Source organism: Vanacampus margaritifer, chromosome 19 (assembly GCF_051991255.1).
Source record: "Vanacampus margaritifer isolate UIUO_Vmar chromosome 19, RoL_Vmar_1.0, whole genome shotgun sequence".
In the NCBI taxonomy this organism is placed as follows: domain Eukaryota; kingdom Metazoa; phylum Chordata; class Actinopteri; order Syngnathiformes; family Syngnathidae; genus Vanacampus; species Vanacampus margaritifer.
Window position 1 is genome coordinate 18,350,160 of NC_135450.1, and position 17,475 is coordinate 18,367,634.

A 17,475-nucleotide genomic window follows, 5' to 3' on the forward strand; every position below is an offset into this window, starting at 1 on the left:
CAGCTATTTGGGATAAATAACATCTTGTACAAGCAAAGTACAAGGTCAAAAAAAGGTCAACGGCAAGTGCAGTCACACATGTCATTATTCTGATGGCTCCTCTCATCAGTTATGTCATCGTCATAAGCATAAAGAAAAAAAGTAGTCCCGCACGGCTTCACTTCAAGCGCCTTGACCCGCCGTCGACCTTTTTGCGCAGGCAGCCGGACAGAAGCCACAAATTCAGCAGCTGGGTGTTAGCGCTGCCTGCGCGCGTACACGCCACCCGCATAGCGCGCTGACCCCCGCATAGCACGCTCACCCCCGCATAGCGCGCTGACCCCCGCATAGCGCGCTGACCCCCGCATAGCGCGCTGACCCCCGCGCCGCCCCTCACATCTGCTCGATCAAACAAGCGCTGCGCGGGAAGAAGACCGCCGCTGACGTTCATCGGGCCACGTTATGGCGTGAACGAGCGGATTCAACACGCGGGTGTAATATTCTTGGACGAGCGGCAAGACCGGTACCGGCGTTTTGGACTTTTGGGAACACAATCCTGTGGAAAAAGTTGCTGAATGATAAATGACAACTAACGACAGCAACTTTACCCAAGCCAAGACTAAGGGCTGCCTTGGAGCCAATCACAGGAAGGAGTCATGCCATAGCAACAGCGACAAAACTCTTTTCAAAAATCCAGAGCAGTTCTCTTACCTGGTGGCTTCCTGCTCCAAGCGGGACACGCTGGGGACGTAGAACATGACCCCAAAGAAGAGCAGCGGCTCATTGCCGAACTTGTCCAGCTGCTTCTTGAGGGGCTTCTCCAGCTCCACCCAGCGCTGCGCCGGGGCCTGAGTCTTCCCTTGGAACCACAGGCCGAAGTAGGGAGTCTAAAGTCCGGAGGCGGGCGGGGACACAGCAAGACGGATGTCACAAGAAATATTCAATATCATGGCAAACATCCGATTTGAGCCAAAGTAGAGGAAAAAAATTTGAAGGAGGGTTCGCTGGATCGAGGTTACCCAAAACATTGAAACTTTTCTACGATTTCTACGCTCTTCATATGTTGTCTTACAAGATACACTATTTGTCCGTATGTAAAAAAAAAAAAAAAAGTGAATGCTACGTCACATATCTTTAAAATTGACACTCAGTTACAATATATTACACACAATTTGTTTTTAAATAAAAATGTGTTAAAAAAAAACGTCGGCAACTCCCCAGCAAAAAAACAATAAACAATAAATCTCCTTCCCATGCAAGCGCGCCAGAGCGTGGCCAGCGTAAAGACACCAAAATGGAAGGAAGGAGGCCAAAGCGTGGCGGCGTCAAGACTTGTACGGTGTTCGACGCCTGACCAACAGCCCAAAACTTGATGCTAGTGCAGATTTGGTGTTGACCAATCGTTATATGATCATTCTCCGGCCTCCATTTCAAGTTTCAACTGGTGCCAAACAAACGAGACGGCAGCCATGTTGCGCTAGTGAGCTTTTTTGTTTGGTTAGCTCACCTCGCGTAGTTCCAGTCGCTGCGCCACGGCTTCCAGGCATTCCTGCCCCGTGCTCTCCACCGACAGAGTGCATTCGATCACGTTGTTGTCCAGCAGCCGAATGCGCGTCACAAAGTAGTTCTTGCTCAGGACGTTGTAGCGCCGCGTGCGCCGCAGCTTCAGCCGGAAGGGCATGGCAAGTTCAAAGGTCAGGAGAGCGCCAGAGAGGGAGCGTAAGAGGGGGCAAGGGTTAGGCCGCCTTTAGGAGCTGGCCGTGGCCCCCCTCAGCTCTCGGGCGACGCCAGCCGCACCGCCGCGTGGAGAGATGCTCATTGGCCGGATGCTGGCCCGTTCCCAACCCATGACCACGCGTGCTAGAAGGCAGAAGAAGAAGAAGCAAACGTCAACAAACAAGCATTAAGCAGTCGTCATCACTTTATGGGTCTGAAGCCCCGCCCCACGCCACGTCCAAATGACTTTTCTATTAAATCAGAGGACATTGCGACTCTTAATTTGCTAGTGCTAATAACGGCAGCCATCAACAACATGCAGAGTAATAAAGCTCCAGGACCGGACGGATGACTTGAAGATAGATTTCTCGCTAGATGGACAAATGAAATTCTATTATTGGCTCCATGAAACGATATTCATTTATTGCTTGTAATTCAATCGGGTTTCAGCCCGTGTGTGGTGCCATGTCAATGGATCCTAAATCCTGTCAAATGGAGTTGAGGCTCATCTGAACGAGAGGAAAAGGAATGATGGAAAGTGGACAAGCGAGCGTCAGAAGAATGCTCGGCTGAGCAGAGCGGAGAACAAATGTGGATGTGTTGTTTCTTGTCCCGGGTTCTGGCAACCAACGTACTGATGAGAGCCGGCTTGGACGCCGGCCCAGATTCCTCCAACTCGGAAAGCAGGGCACACCTGACCCAAGTGTGAAGCGGAGGAGGCAGCCTCTTAAAAACAATGTTTGTTTGGTGAATGCCCCCCAAAAAGTCATTTGAAAAAATAAAAAAAAAGCCACCCCAGGCATGACGTCACATTCCTTAGTCATCAATCAGTCAGTAAAGCCGTTTCACAATTGTTTTTGTAATTGGCAAAATCCAAACTAGGCATGAATAACCAGCGGCAGTTTATTCTCCTTGAAAGACCCAAGCGACCTGCAGCCATTGACGCTAACAAAGCGCCGCCATGCGAGCAACTGCGCGGCGTGCGTGTAGCAAACAAACGCGGGCATGCGCTAACAAGGACGCAGCGCAAAAACACACACTCGGGATCAACAACAAACCCGCCGTGAGGTTAGCCAAGGGAGCAGACGGCAATTTAGCGCAGCTCCCAAGCTAGCAATCAGCGTCACGCCGCGGAGAATGCGGCGGCGGCAGGCCAGGCACGCACACACACAAAGACAATTGGTTAGTTTGCATTTTTTTCAAGTCACGCTCCGCTGTTTATTTTAAGGCGCGAACCTTTAAGAATTTGCACGCTGTAATTTTGCGGCGTGAAGAGGAGCGCTTTTGCTTTTCCGCCGCAAACAGTTTGGGCTAAATTTACGAGAAAACATTCCTTGCTAGTGTTGTTGATTTTTTTTTTTTGTTATGTGACTGCTGTAACTAAAACACCGTCTTTCTGGAATTGACACTTGAATAAATGAAATGAAACGTATTCAAATGATTGAAATTGTCAACCTTTTTCCACTTCTTACTTCTTTGGACCAGATTGATGAGGATGTAGCGTGCCAGAAAAACGTCATCGTGCTACCTTGGGGTTATTTAACCTGACTTGCAGTCACTTGGGAACTCATTTGGACCAAAAAACATATCAACTTGAATGCTTTTTTTTTTTAAACAGTGCTCAAGCAAAGTAGCTAACTACAAAAAGTAACTAGTTAAGTAACTAAAAGTATCGCTATCATTCTAGTGAGTTAGCTTGGTACTTGGTACACTAAATCACATTTTTTGCTGATAAACTGCATACACTGGTGTCTACAAATGCTGTCTTTATGTCCTGGTCATCATTTTGACATTTGAGTGCATGTTTGTTGAAACTGAAAACTGTCAAGCGTTGACCCCGTCAGCGTTGACCCCGCGTCAGGTGGCATCTGAAAAGGACGCAGACGATACGCCGGCAAAATATGGCGGGTCAATAATGGCAATGATTGCAAATAGTATGCACACGTGGACATGTCTGCACATGATGGGACACAAAGTTGTCCCACTCGCTTTCGGCCCCAACTGGCGTCCACACAAAAGGCGGCAAGAACAACAAAAGAACACTTTGTTGCCCACCGCTGAGACGTTAGTTGAGGACACAAGTGTAGCATGTGTAACTCAATCAATCGGATCTGTGTGGCTGCTCGCGGCCTCAAATACCACAGATGACCCAACAAGGACACACACACACACACACACACACACACACACACACACACACACACACACACACACACACACACACACACACACCTCCCTTCTGCTGCACATGAACAAATGGGTTAAGTGCTTTGCCGCCTGACTCCTCCCCCTCGTACCCGCTGGCTGCTTACAAGTCGACGCCAGCCCGCCCTGATTTCCGTCAACATTTGACTTTCTTCTTCAAAGTGACTTGTCGGCGGCGTAAGCGACCCCAATGAGGATAAAAACTGGATGGATGAAAATTGAAACAGAAAAATGTTCAAGCAAGCCAAATGTTAACCAACGTCTGCTAGCTTTTTGCCGCCAGATCACGCGGAACTCCGTAGACAGCTTCATGGAAATTAACTCATTTGCTGCCAAAAACGTTCTATTTTAAATGTTACAATGGTCCCAAAAACGTATTTATACCTTTTTTCTATGTTATGTAAGAGCATACAGAAGGCTTTGATGCAGCCAATGGTAGTCATTACAAATACAGCCAGCAGGTGGCAGCAGAGTATAAGAGATCAACAAGGGCCATGTTGCGAAAAGCCGTTTTTTCCCCACTGAGGTTTGTGAAGAATGAGGAAAGTTAGCTATTTTCCAATGCTAATTGCTGCAAAACAGAAACAGATACAAATGTTTTTTTTGGGTAGGCTTCCATGTTTTTGTAGCAATAAAACACATTATTTGGTGGGCCTTGCAAAATCACTCCAAATCCAGTAAAACAGCTGGGAGCGAAGGGCGTTGCTTCAGTGAAAATGGCTGCCAGTCAATGAGCTAATTACCACAATTATTCGAGCAGCAAGAGAATACAACATTTTAAACACCAAAATGTTTAAGCGTAACATTCCATCGTCAACGAGCACGTGCAAAATAGCTCGGCAGAATCCGAATCGAGACCCTCGGCCAAATTGAAACCGGCGTCTACCGCATATACCAGCCACCGCTAGAGGTCGCTAGAGGGCCACTTTGTTGTTCAATTGGGAATTTTTGGGTCACAAGTGATGTGAAACCCGCATAGCGACAAGAACACGCCAACATTTGATTGGACGGCGGGAGGGAAAGAGAGCAACTGGAGTCTGTTGTTGTCTGTCTAGTAAATTACAATTGGACAGAGAGAGAGATTGGTCATTTGACCATAATGCAGCGCGCACACACACACGCACACACACAAGCAGCTGCAGAGACGCAGCTGGGTCGCCAGACGTTTCTTGAAAGCGCATCTGTTCATCTTTCAGCGCCGTTTTTTTTTTTCATCCTTGATCCGTATCATAAAAAGAAAAAACGTGGTCATAACAACGAAATAATTCTTTTCTTGCCAGATGCTAACGCCTTAGCATTAGCTCAAGACGCTTTAGAATGAAACAGCACATCAGGAATAAAAGCGTCTTCCAAGGCGGGCCGGTTGATTATTTATTTATTGAATTTTCACTTTTGTGTTTTTGAGCATTAGGAAAATCTCTACACATATTTGATGAATTCTTCTTATTTACATACAATTTTTGTATTTCTATTCTCGTGTACTAATTGATCTCATCTTACTTTTTTGTTCTTTTCTAATATGTTTGCATTCTGTTGTTTTGCATTTTAGCTGTAACATGTTTGTATATTTTTTCAAATATGTTTTTGGTGATATTTTCATTTAGTTTGGTTTTAGTTGTCAAATAGTTTCTATTTTTTGTAACCTTTTGAGCCTCGTTTGGATTTGTGGCCCTCACACCGCACTTTGAACAATATTTTGCTGACCACCATCATTTTGTTTTGTTTTTTGTTTGCACAATGAAACTTTTTGACCGCCACAATTTTGGATCGTCAAATGGGTTAACAACGGTCAAAATATTAGCAGGGAGAAGAACATGCAAATTCCAAGTGAAATAAGCACTGAGATGACAGGGAGTGGGCGGGGCCACAGTAACCTTTGGTGGGAAAGGAAGGAGGTTCGACATCTCTTATCATGTTGTTGCAGTTGTTCCGAAGAAGAACGGAAAGGAGGGAAAACATCAACAGCGAGGAACACGTACGCCATCATCGCGCTGTTCACTTTTCCCGTGACGTTCCCACCAAGCCCGAGTGGTGCCCCCCCCCCACGAGTGGGGGTCTCCCACTGAGCGAGCGCATCACACTCACAAGTAAAATGGCCGATCGCATTTGCATTCAATCAACACGCGCGCGCGCCTTCTGTTTTTGGCCTCAAGCTTTTTTTTTGCTGCATTGTGAAGAAACGTTCTTCCCGATTTCGTCTTCTTGTTTGGATTTTCACAAGTCTTGGGACTTACTGGACCAACCTGGGACCTCGGCTGTCAAATGATGTGATTGACGTGTCACACTTTTTGCACCTGTGAAGTACATATGAAGGGTGCAGCTTTTAACACGCTTTCTATTGTAGCTCGCTGGGCTGCCAGAACACAACCAGATAATGGATTGTTGATGGGTGACATTTTATTTTATTTTATAGTTTACTCAAGTTGAAAGCACGCAGAAGGTCAACGCATGGGCCCATTCCGCAGCCCCTCGTCTGGTCTCCGCGCTAAATTGGTGCTGGCGAGACGTGGAATTTTTCAGACCCTTCAAATTCTCCAGCAAACTGCTCCATATTCCTCAAAAACCACCGGGCCAGCTACCATGTCATTTACACAGCATGCTTTTGGACCCAATATGCAGCCAGATGTGCGTGCGTGTGTGTGTGTGTGTGTGTGTGTGTGTGTGTAAGGCCCACACCTACTGCAACTTGCCTTCAGTTAATTCGCGCGTGCATGTTTTTTTTTCTTTTTACAGATGATTGGGGCATGTCCAAACACATGCATACACATATAAACATGTAGGAGTTATGCAACACAAATATGCATCATCCGCCAATTAGCAGCGTGTACCAGATACACTTTGGGCTAATGATGGACTCCACAGGTGAGTGTTGTTATGCGTTCCAAAAGAAAAACAACAAAGAGAATGTCGTGATATTTTGGAACGGTTTGACGGTAAAAGGTGATCGACTTGACCCTTTAACGGCGCCATCTTCGACTGTCGTCTTGTCTCCAAGCGATTCCTGACCATCCGAAGCCATCACATGTCATTTAGGTCAAGCTGTGAATCTTTGGTCACCTAACGAAGGTGTTTGGGAAGTGGGTGGGGGGCAAGGCGTGCCAATGTTTGGGATGCCCCCCGTCTCGCTTCCTGACGTGGCTCGGCCATTTGGCCTGTTTTCCATAGACAAACTTTTCTTTTCGTTTTAAGTCGCACGAACAGACATTTTGAAAAGGTCCAACTCACCTCGCTACATGCCGATGTGGCCCGAGGACAATTGTCTCCGTCTCCTCCTTTCCTTCACGACAAAAATATAATCCCCATCCAGTTTGGATTAGGTTTCCACGTGAAACGCAGGATTTTGCGACGGACTCTCGGAGGTGGCTAAATCTCAGACGCGGTTGTTCAAAAAAAAAAAAAAAGAAGAAGAAGAAAAAGTGTGGGGGGGGGGCGACAAAGTTTTCCGCGCGCCTAATTTAGAGTTGAATGTCAACAAACGCACGAGTGGACCAACTTGGCCGCGGCGGGAAGTCGAGAAGCGACGTGAGGTTCTCGCCTTTGCTAGGCTAAGCGAGCCGAGCCGAGCCGAACCGAACCGAACCGGACGAGGAAGAGGACGAGGAGCCCCTGCTAGCCCCACGAGGGCGTTCTGGACACGAGGGGGCGGGGGTGAGCTGGCGGTGAGGTGCGTTCACAAACACCTCATAATGTCGGAAAACAGGCAATTCTTACAAAGTGGACACTTTGTACAGAGCTGAGCATACACAACTTTTCTTAGAAACACACGTACACAATTTGCAACTCATTTTAACATACCATAACAAATTCTCAGAAATAAACAACTTTTTATCTATCGACGTTTTCACTATTTATTTTTTTAATCATCAATTCTCAATACAAAACTTCTTCATAATGGAAAAAGGAAAACGTTTTTCTCTAAAACATACACAATTTATTTTCTAAAAAAAACATAACTTTGTTTTTTAATCAAGATCGCTTAATTAGGCAAATTAGGAAATTGTTGCAGCATTGCAATACAAAATGCGCCCACCAAACAGACAAAGACAAAAGCACACCTTTTTCTAGTGGAGTATATTGGCACGAGGATGCGGAGTTTCCAAATGGCAGGTCTAGAGGAAGACCAAAGACCAGGTTTATGCATGTAGTTAAAGAGGACGTGAAGGTAGTTGGTGTGAGAGCAGAAGATGCAGAAGATGCAGAAGATGCAGAAGATGCAGAGGATGCAGAGGACAGGGTTCGATGGAGGCAACTGATTAACTGTGGCGACCCCTGGAGGGAAAAGAAGACACATTTTTCCAGTAACTTTTTTTCTAAAGAACACCAAAAAACAATGATTTCTTCCCAAAATTGATTTTCTTTGGACCCCCCCACAAAATGCTGGTTAACACGAGTAAGTCTTTAAAAGTCCCCAGCTCTGTGGAGTGGCTTGAAGGCAGCAGGCTGTGACATCACAAGATAGGAATGTGAGGAATGCGGGGCTCCTGCTTTCAGGCTTTTCCAGGGGCCACACAAGTGCAACAAAAGGACCCGCATATGTATTTAGTTCTTATTTAGATGCGCCCTCCTTTTTTATGATTTATAACGTTACTTGAATAATCAACATTTTTAAAACACACATTTGAAGAATGTGCGCACACACATTGAGCAATTCTATTTTTTAAGCTTTCATAGTAACAATTAGTGTAATATTAACTTTGTATTTACCGGAGTTACTTTTTCTTTCTTTTTTTAAATAACCTTTGCAGTTCTTGACAAAGCTAGATCAAATTTAATTCAATTTTATTATTATTATTTTTGTTATTCTTGTTGTAAACATCCTAATGAAGTAAACAGTCAACGTGTCATTGTAAATGTATTCATAAAGAAAAAACAGCCTCTTTTTACTGCCGCAAACTCTCTGAATTGTTTGCAACTAAATTGTGACATCGTGTGGCCAGTAGGAGAACTACACACCGCCTCAAAACCGACAGTGCGCTCGCTGCATGAACGTTTGCATTTTCTTTGGCCATTTAACCACTGACTCCATTCGAATGGCTTACTCGTTGCAAACAAGACCAAAACAACGTCATAGTCACAATAAAGAAGAACAATCCAAAGTAATAATGGTAACATGAGTGCTTGCCAGAAATGTTTTTTCCGTGGGGTTTTCAGGGTGACGCAACACGTCAGTGAAGGGCGAACGTGCACGTGTTCATGCGTCATTCTTTTTCAGGCCGGCTCTCATCAAGTCCAATTCACAACCATCCTGAACAATTACAATCAGAGTCCATAACTCAGGGGTGCTCAAGTTGGGTCCTGGAGAGCCCCTACCTATGCAGCCTGTTTTCTCTCCACTAACACACCTGATTGGTGATCGGGTTCGTTATCAGGCTTCTGCAAAGCTCGCTGATGATCGGATCATTAGATTCAGCTGTGCTGCAGGAGGGGAAACATAGAAAACAGGCTGGATAGGGATTCCCGAGGACCCAACTTGAGCACCCCTGATAGTGACCTTGGATGGTGCATGAAGCACGACACGAGGTTTAGCACACACAAAACAATACATTCTTTGGCAACTCGGGTATAAACATGGACACAAAGCAAATCCTTACAAGTTGCTCTTACAGGCAATAAATCAAAGACAACAATCGTCAAGACAAATAAAGCAACTTCGTGGCCTCACAACCACAAGGGACTAAATATGTTTCTTAGACTTGCTTGTCTCCTTTCTTGCTTTCAGTCAAGAGTGAAATCTTTGACTTCCGCAAGAAGAAGAAGAACTCTCATCAAGTCCACCTGCGTGCACGTTGGCCAATGCGCTCATTGGTGTCGGGTGCAAGCTTCTCTTCTTCCGTTGGTTCCTAATAATAACCACCGCTAGATGGCGTAGGATCGCTAATAATGCAAACAACTCAACGAGGAACGTCATAAGCGACTGGAACAGCCCTCAATCGCAAACATTCTCATCTTCTGATCGAACCACAAGAGGGCTTTTTTTTCTGGTTATCCGAATTGAGCATCTTTGGGTGTCTTGACAGGCCTGACATAATCACATAGTAGTCCCCCCCCCCCCCACAAGGAACAAAATGTCATACCCGATGACAAGCCAGCGGATGCAACAGCTGTTTTACCTCACAAATCTCAGCAGATGAAATTGCACGGCCACCTTCTCCGTCATCACTTCCTGCGGATGACGCAACATTTTCACATTTCACGATTGCTGTTTGCTTTAGAGGCGCACACATCTGCTTGATATCAGCAATAAGAAAATATGTGTTTTCTTGTCAGCATACTCGCAGATCTGCTTGCAGAAGAATGCGGAAAAATGAAGCAAGCTTATTATTGTTATTATTAAGGGCCCGGCCGTGAGCACAGCGAGCAGCGGCAGCTGCTGTCGCTGCGATGAAGCCAAACTTTTGCAGCTTGTTGCAAAAAGACACAATTCACAAAGCGTTTGACTTGAGAGCTTTGTAGGAACGAGTACAGTCGGGTCAGGAGAGCGGCGTCTCCGAGGAATCGCCCGACACTCCTTGATGTGTCCATCAGGCTTTTATTCTGGTCTGATGGCGTGATGGGCAGCAGGTGTGTATGATGGGCTCCGCCCACCAGCCGACACAAATCATGACACAACGTCAACAGAATTGCCGTTCCTGACCATCAAAGCGCTATTTTGTGCGGTTCTGTCGGTTCGGCTGAGCCCGTTGGCGGAAGACTTTTGCCATCCGCCAACGGGAGGCCGCACGCAGCAGGCAAAGCAAGCGCGCTCGTTTTGGAATCTTCAAGGGAGTCGACGTATTTGGTTGGCCAATGCGGGAGGGAGGAAGCCCCCAGTTCAGTTGACTGCAAAAATGGACCCCGACCCAATCAAGATTCCTCAAAGAAGGAAGCCGCCTTTCACTTGCGTCAAGCGTTTTGCCCAAAAGTGGACGTTTTGTTCTCGCGAATTTGAGAACAAAGAACGAGAAGACGGCTGTCAGCAATTTGAATGACCGTGAAAATGTTGGGAAGCCACGCCCCCTCAGCTGTCAACTACCAATCAAATATCACCTTGACTCCCTGCAAAATGTTAGTTCTCGTATCTTTGTGAAACCAAATGACGGAGACGACTTTGCTCGTGTGCGATCTCATTCGTCGGCTTTGACCTCGGGGTCAAACGAATGAACAGTCTGTTCCGCACAAGACGACGATGTTCCGCAGCTTAATGGCGTTGCTCGATGTCACGACGCTTTTGGCCTTCAAAGCACAACATGAGGTCAAAGGTCGTGCTTGCCGATCACAATGACTGGTCGCAAACGGGGGCCAACGCGGCAAACTGTGTTGAATAAATGCCGGCGGCTTCTTGTTATTCCTCAAGTGCGGGAACACGCGCGAGATGGAAATGCACTTTTACGTGTCCTCGTTTCGTGGCCAAAATCACACGTGTAGCATATTGGCGTCAAAGCACAGCGCCAGCAATATAAAAAGTTCTTAAGATGTGATTTGTTGTTTTGCGTAAACTGGAGCAGAACCAAAATGTTCATCATAAGCCAGTGGTGTCCAAACTCGGTCCTCGGGGGCCGGTAGTCCCGCAGGTTTTGGAGGTTTCCCTGCTCCAACGCACCTGTTTCAATCAACAGGATTGTTATCAGGCTTAGTAGAGCTTGCTGATGAGCTTCAGCTGTGTTGGAGGAGAGAAATATCCAAAACCTGCGGGACTACCGGCCCCCGAGGACCGAGTTTGGACACCACTGTCATAAGCCATGTTTTTCATTTCGGGGCTTTGCTTCAAAGGAGTTTGAGGGCCACATGAAAGCAAAACAAAACTAATGAGGCCGTTAAAGTCACCATCATTTTGCAAGAGAAAAATGATGAGGATTAGGGTCCTGATGAGGAATCTTCCATCTTGGAACGGGTTTGTTTTCAGTTTTTGAGTCTTGGTGGGCGAGCTGGAGTCGGAAGATTGGAACAAAAAAAACTCAACAAGACTTTTTCTCCTGGCTTTGTGAAACCAAGGAGCCCTTTTATAGCCGGCGTAGCATTCATATTTGGACATTGATGTAGCGGGGACCCAGTATGGAGCCTTGTGGTATTCCAGCAGGTAGGCAAACTCATTGACTGCCATGACGACGACGATGCTACGTATGCATTGTTGACAGTCAATTAGCTTGCGTTCATGTAGGCCGGGTATAGTCTGGGGACTGAGTAGTGAGCCTTGCGGAACGCCACTCCTTTCCTACTCAAACTGCAATTGGAACTTTTGTTCTTTTATTATTGGCGTTTCCCCCCGCAAAAACATCACATCCTTTTATTTTCTCTCGCACCATTGCAAATTTTCTCATTTCAGTTTTCTCACAACACAGACTTTTTCGCACCTCCGCCCCCAACATTGCTTTTTATTTGATCTTTTCAGGAAATGACATTGGACGTCTTGGTATGAATGAGCATGTTGTTTTTGGAACCTCATTTTTTTTTTCCTTCCCCAAACACAATCGTCCCATTCAGCCGTTCGAACATGAGATTTGTTTTGTGTGTGGGAAAATCCCGTGCCGGGAAGATGCTGCAGGTCAAGTGTCAAGGCGGCATCAGCGCACACGCAGAGAGAGCAAACTGTTCTCCTGCTCGCCCACGCGGAGTGGGAGATCCATCGCCCCCCCCCCCCCTCGCCTCGCCCCCCCCTCGCCTGGCGTCCATCGCACACCCCGAGGCCTTGAGGCGCTCTATAAAAAGAGCTGCGAGCGAGCGAGAAGAGAAGAGAAGAGAAGAGAAGAGAAGAGAAAAGAGAAGAGCGTCTGCCTGTGAGCTGACAGCAGCTGAGAGCGACAGGAGACGAAGCGCAACAGGAACACAAAAGAAAGTCAGAAAGATTGCAAAAAAAAGACAACCTTCAGACCAGAAAAAGGTAAGAATTTTTATTTTTTATTTTTTTAGAGTGAGAGAAATGCGTTGGTTGCATTGTTGTAAATGACTTTCTGCTTTTCACGTTGGACAAAAAAAAAAAACAAGCGAATTGTGAGTCCCGGTTCAGAAAGGCAACAATAATCAGACGTGAAAACAAACAAAACAACTGAAGCAGTTGCGTAACTCATCTGCAATCTTACAGTCAAACTGGAAAAAAGGGCAAGACTGAAAGCTGCTCACTCGTCAATATTTCACGGCAGCCTCCGGGTGGGGAACAAACTAATCAATCAACCAATCAATCCACCCAACGAGCTGAAATTGTGAGCAGCAAGTCGCGTCGATTGAAATGTCGGGGGATGGATCGGGCTGCGGCCACATTTGCGCTCCGACTTCTCTTTGTTGGAAGTTACACGGCAACAACTTTGCCTTTCTTGCTTTTAGAGCAAAATGCTAACATTAAGATCAATATTGTAGAAAGTGGAAGACTTTTTGCCTTTATAAGATTCAGGCTGGATTCCTCCAAGCTTGTGACTTGTCATTTTACAACCTGGTTCTGATTCTCGCTGGCTTTCCATTTAGTCTTTGCTGACCTTTGAGAAAAGGGACCCAAAAATAAAAAAAACACACAAGGGAGCAAACAATAGCATGCAAATTTGATCCGTACGACTTGGAAAGCACGGTGTGGGAACTTGATTTTTTTTTTCATGTCATTTTACAATTTGATGTCACACTAAAAACAATAACCAGCGAGTTGAACGCCGACGCAAACGGCACAGACGGGGCCAATTAATAGCATCGACGTCGCAATGCTCAAAAGTGAGCAAGTCAATAGAATGATACTTACGGCATATATTCTTTATCCTCAGAAAAGCAGTCTGCGTGCGTCTGTATTGTTCTGCCAGTCGCTACGAATTGTCGAATTGAGGACATGATGGCATTTAATGATGTTGTTTCAATGTTTATTTGTGCATAATTCATGGTGAGATTCTTTACTTGCGATAATAAAACGGATCCAAAAAAAGAGAATTGACTGAAAAGTAGAAACGCCACAACAAGCTTGAAGAAGTCATAAAAGAAAATGTTATAATGTGCCAAGAAAAACATACCTTCCATTCGGACGCCAGCAAGGTGGGCGGGGCTTTCTGCTATCGTGACCAATCATTTGGACTTCAAATCAACTGCCCAAACTGCTGCCAGACATTTTTCACACAAGATTTTCTTCAAGCTGTGCTATGGTATAAAAAGAAAGAAAGAAAAGTGTTGCCATTTGTCCGTGCAGTGACGTCATAGTGATCCAAGACAAAGGCAACGTTCCACCGCAGGCAAGTCACATGACCTCCTCCAGCCCCAAACGGCCATCATTGGAAGTCAGCCATTCTGCACAACAGCAAACGTGTCAGCTTGAAGCTCATGACTTTCTTTTTTTTCTTGTTTGCTACTCATTTTCATTTCGTATGACATCAACGCACAAAGCAGACGTTGAACAAGTTGATTCCGTCATCCAATTGAAAAGTGTCTCCGCTGGAACGTCGACGCCCGCCTGCCCAAAATCAGGCGTCACGTGTTGTATTGGTTGCAGCTTTTCTCAGCCAGCTCAACTTTGGCTCCGCACGACTTTTTAAGCTTCTTACGTCGCATATCAAAGGTTGCCTTAACTCTGCCCAACAGTTGGAATGGAAGAAGAACACGCAAGTGTGCCCTTTGCCCCGAAAAATGAAAAATGAAAACTAAAAAATTGGCATAGCGGACGGGCCCAACCGCAAAAACAAAAATATGCAAAGAATTGATGGCACTTTTTTTTATTTTAACTTTAAACCCTGCCAAACTGTTGCATAAGCGAGGATATAACAGAAATAAGCACCGTGCATAAAAAACAGGGTTCCATCCCTAAAACAAAACATTTCTTAAAATATTGTGGCGAGGAGGGGGTGGGGGGGGATTTTGGAGCGAAATTTGAGATGCAAGCGCGCTTCTCAGAATCACCGCTGGATGGCGCCAACAAATGTCGTCATTGTCATCAATTCATATTGATTTCAATGACCAATGGAAATCATGTCATTGTGACTCGTCGGACTTTTGATCAGAAACATTTGCTCAGAGAGATTGTGCACATGTTCCACCCCCCCCCTCCCAATTTGTTTTATTTTGCTCCCAGCAAACTCTTTTAGTGGCTGGCCAAAAGAGTAATTGGAGCTTTTCAAACAAAATGGCAAGAAAAGAATTAGTGTTGGATTTTGGGGACGTGTTGTCAAGACAAAGCACAAAGATGGAGAATGTTGCCATTTGTCATTGCTGTTTTTCTCTTGTGTGGCAGCAGCTGGCCGTGCGTGCGCCTCTCAGGCATGGCGTGTCCACTTTGGTTGTCGCTGGCGCTGCTGACGTTGGCGTCCATGCCGGCGTTGGCGTCCATGCCGGCGTTGGCCTCCCACTGCTCCATCTGCCAAAAGATCAACAAGGGCCGGATGCTGGTGAGCCGCGAACGCAGTCGGCGCATTTATGAGACTCCGCCTCGGGACGCTCGTACAAATTGAAGGATCACATTTTGGAAGGATCCAAATTGAAACGTGTCGACTAAACGATCCTCAAAAGGTTGCCGTGACGACAAATCGCTCAATTGACTACATTTGTTGAGTTCAATCAGTGGAATTTACCTTCCCTTTACTTGACCTTTATTTCATTGAAACGTTTCAAAATGTTGGAATCCATTTGCTCAGCTGCAATTTCTATTTCATTTTGATGTGCATTACATTTTCAATCGTTATTTAATAGATTTGTCATATATATATATATATATATATAAACGAGAGCATACAGAGGGCTTTGATGCAGCCTCTGAAGGGAAGAACGCTTGAAGCAATGGTCGTTATTACAAAAACGGCCAGCAGGTGGCAGCAGAGTACAAGAGATCAACCAGGGCCATGTTGCAAAAAGCTCTTCTCCCCACTGTTTTCAACTGATTTGTGAATAATGATGAAACTTAGCTAGATTCGAATGCTAATTGCTGCAAAACGGAAAGAGATTAAAGAAGAGATTCTAATCTTTCTTTTGGTAGGTTCCTTGTTTTTATAGCATTAGAACACAATATTCTGTGGGAATTGCAAAATCCGTCCAAATCCAGTCAAACAGCCGGGAGCAAAGGGGGTTGCTTCAGTGAAAATGGCTGCCAGCGAATGACTTAATTGAGCACTTGTGGCTCGTTCGCATGTCTTTTAATGTTCTGGTGGTATTTTGGGAGGTGGTGTAAAAATAAATGAAAAATAAAAGTGAAATGAGGACGCAAAATGTGAGCATGTCAGAACCTCCAGAATGTTAAAATGAGTGTCGGCACAAGTTGGCTTTGACTTGTTTGTCGCAAGAAATGTGAATAGGATGAAAAGGAAATGAGTTACCTGCAAGCCATGACTTTTTGGAGCACAGGTGAGGAGGCGGCACAGGTGAGGAGGCGGCGCCGCCTCCGTGAGAGAAGCTCCCATCCCTTTTGGGGGGGTTTTTTGCTCAAGTCTTGTTGGCCTTGCCGCCACCTCTGACATCATCAGTCGTGAAATTTCGGGGCCATCCCCGCGACTTTCAATCTCCTCGCCGTCATCTTTTTGGGAGCAAAAAGACACAGCAAGAAAATCTCGCGGAGTGGATTTTGTTGACATTGTCAAATTCTAACCCGAAGCTCTTCTTGTCTTTGAAGGCCTGCCTGGACATCTGCAAGTTGAGCAGCCAGACGGAGCGTCCGCATGTCCACGGCAGCCAGGAAAAGCAAACGTTGGCCGGCCTCCCCAAAGGAAACGCGTCGGCGGTGAACGGCGCCAGGTGGCGCTCTTACCTGATGGAGCATTTCCGCTGGAGTCGACCCTACAGGAACAAGACCCAGGAAAGCCGAGCGGGCGCTCACAACCCGAAGAGGGGTTACGCCATGGAGCACTTCCGCTGGGGGAAGCCCACCGGCAACATGACCCCCGGGACCAAGCCGGCTCGCCAAGGCTCCAAGAGGAGCCCCTACGCCATGGAGCATTTCCGCTGGGGGAAACCCGCCGGGCGCAAACACAAAGCCGTCAAGATCTTCGCCTTGCCCAGCGACAACGCCGGCTCCCCGGAGGCCGTCGGGCGCCCTCGGGCCGGCAGGCGTCGCAACGGCAAGGACGACGGCAATCTGATGCCGGCCAGGCCGCAGGGGAGGAAGACCCGCCCACAAAGGGGGAGTCCGCCCAACGGCGACGTCGGCAAGAATCCGCAGGGACTGCTGGCCGACATCTTCAGGGACATCCTTCTCAATGACGTGCACAGGATTGTGGGATGACGGGGGGGGTGTCCACTTTTGCATGTTGCCATCAATAACGACCCCGTTTTGGTATTAGCATGTTTTAGGACACTATAGAGGAAGTCTTTCATTGTTCCTGGGTGTAAATGTGCTTAGTGTGCCAATGTGATTGTTTTAAACTGCGGCTGTCAAAGGTCGAGGCCTGCTGGCCACATCCGGAAGCCGCTAAAGTTTCCCCTTCACAACATCCCGCCACCATCAATTTGTGACAATCAGTGGTACTTTCATTCCCGTCGGTTTCCTCGCAATGGCAGAACCATGTCAGTTGGTGGCGCCAACGCAACATGACGCTGGTTTGCCAACCATCAATAAAGGACGATACATTAGGCACAGCTCAGCCCTCTTTTGTTTTGCGCTGCCATTTTGCGTTTTGGTCACGAAAATGCAAACGATGACGAGGCCCGGCC

At 46.5% G+C, this 17,475-nt stretch overlaps 2 protein-coding genes across 7 annotated transcripts in view; one reads left to right on the forward strand and one right to left on the reverse strand.

The window, feature by feature from the left end:
* LOC144039040 (tyrosine-protein phosphatase non-receptor type 14-like) overlaps nucleotides 1–7,522 on the reverse strand; it is a 26,100-nt gene extending 18,578 nt beyond the window's left edge. For all 3 annotated transcript variants that reach the window (XR_013289328.1, XM_077551930.1, XM_077551929.1), the window contains exons 1-3: nucleotides 7,126–7,522; nucleotides 1,487–1,839; nucleotides 691–866 (exon numbers count right to left, since the gene is read on the reverse strand). Coding sequence is in view for 2 of the 3 variants with exons in the window: in XM_077551930.1 (XP_077408056.1) it covers nucleotides 691–866; nucleotides 1,487–1,660 (350 nt within the window). In the remaining variant the exon portion in view is untranslated. The remainder of the gene's footprint in view (nucleotides 1–690; nucleotides 867–1,486; nucleotides 1,840–7,125) is intronic.
* Nucleotides 7,523–11,588: 4,066 nt separating this feature from the next.
* On the forward strand, nucleotides 11,589–17,400 carry LOC144039342 (uncharacterized). Of its 4 annotated transcripts, none has more exons than XM_077552571.1 (3): nucleotides 12,622–12,757; nucleotides 15,071–15,224; nucleotides 16,439–17,400. In XM_077552571.1, exons 2-3 carry the CDS (start codon nucleotides 15,099–15,101, stop codon nucleotides 17,045–17,047), a joined length of 735 nt encoding a protein of 244 aa, XP_077408697.1. In that variant the 5' UTR covers nucleotides 12,622–12,757; nucleotides 15,071–15,098; the 3' UTR covers nucleotides 17,048–17,400. The 4 variants fall into 4 exon arrangements, with proteins under 4 accessions (XP_077408694.1, XP_077408697.1, XP_077408698.1 ...); XM_077552572.1 differs by having other exon boundaries at nucleotides 12,626–12,757; nucleotides 15,074–15,224; XM_077552568.1 differs by lacking the exon at nucleotides 15,071–15,224 and having other exon boundaries at nucleotides 11,589–12,757.
* Nucleotides 17,401–17,475: the final 75 nt, after the last annotated feature.

Bases quoted from the DNA above. Each gene is read 5' to 3' on its own strand.
- LOC144039342 (XM_077552568.1), top strand. From the start codon at position 12,296: ATGAGCATGTTGTTTTTGGAACCTCATTTTTTTTTTCCTTCCCCAAAC. The intron at 12,758-16,438 runs GTAAGAATTTTT...TTGTCTTTGAAG, and splicing joins AACCTTCAGACCAGAAAAAG to GCCTGCCTGGACATCTGCAA.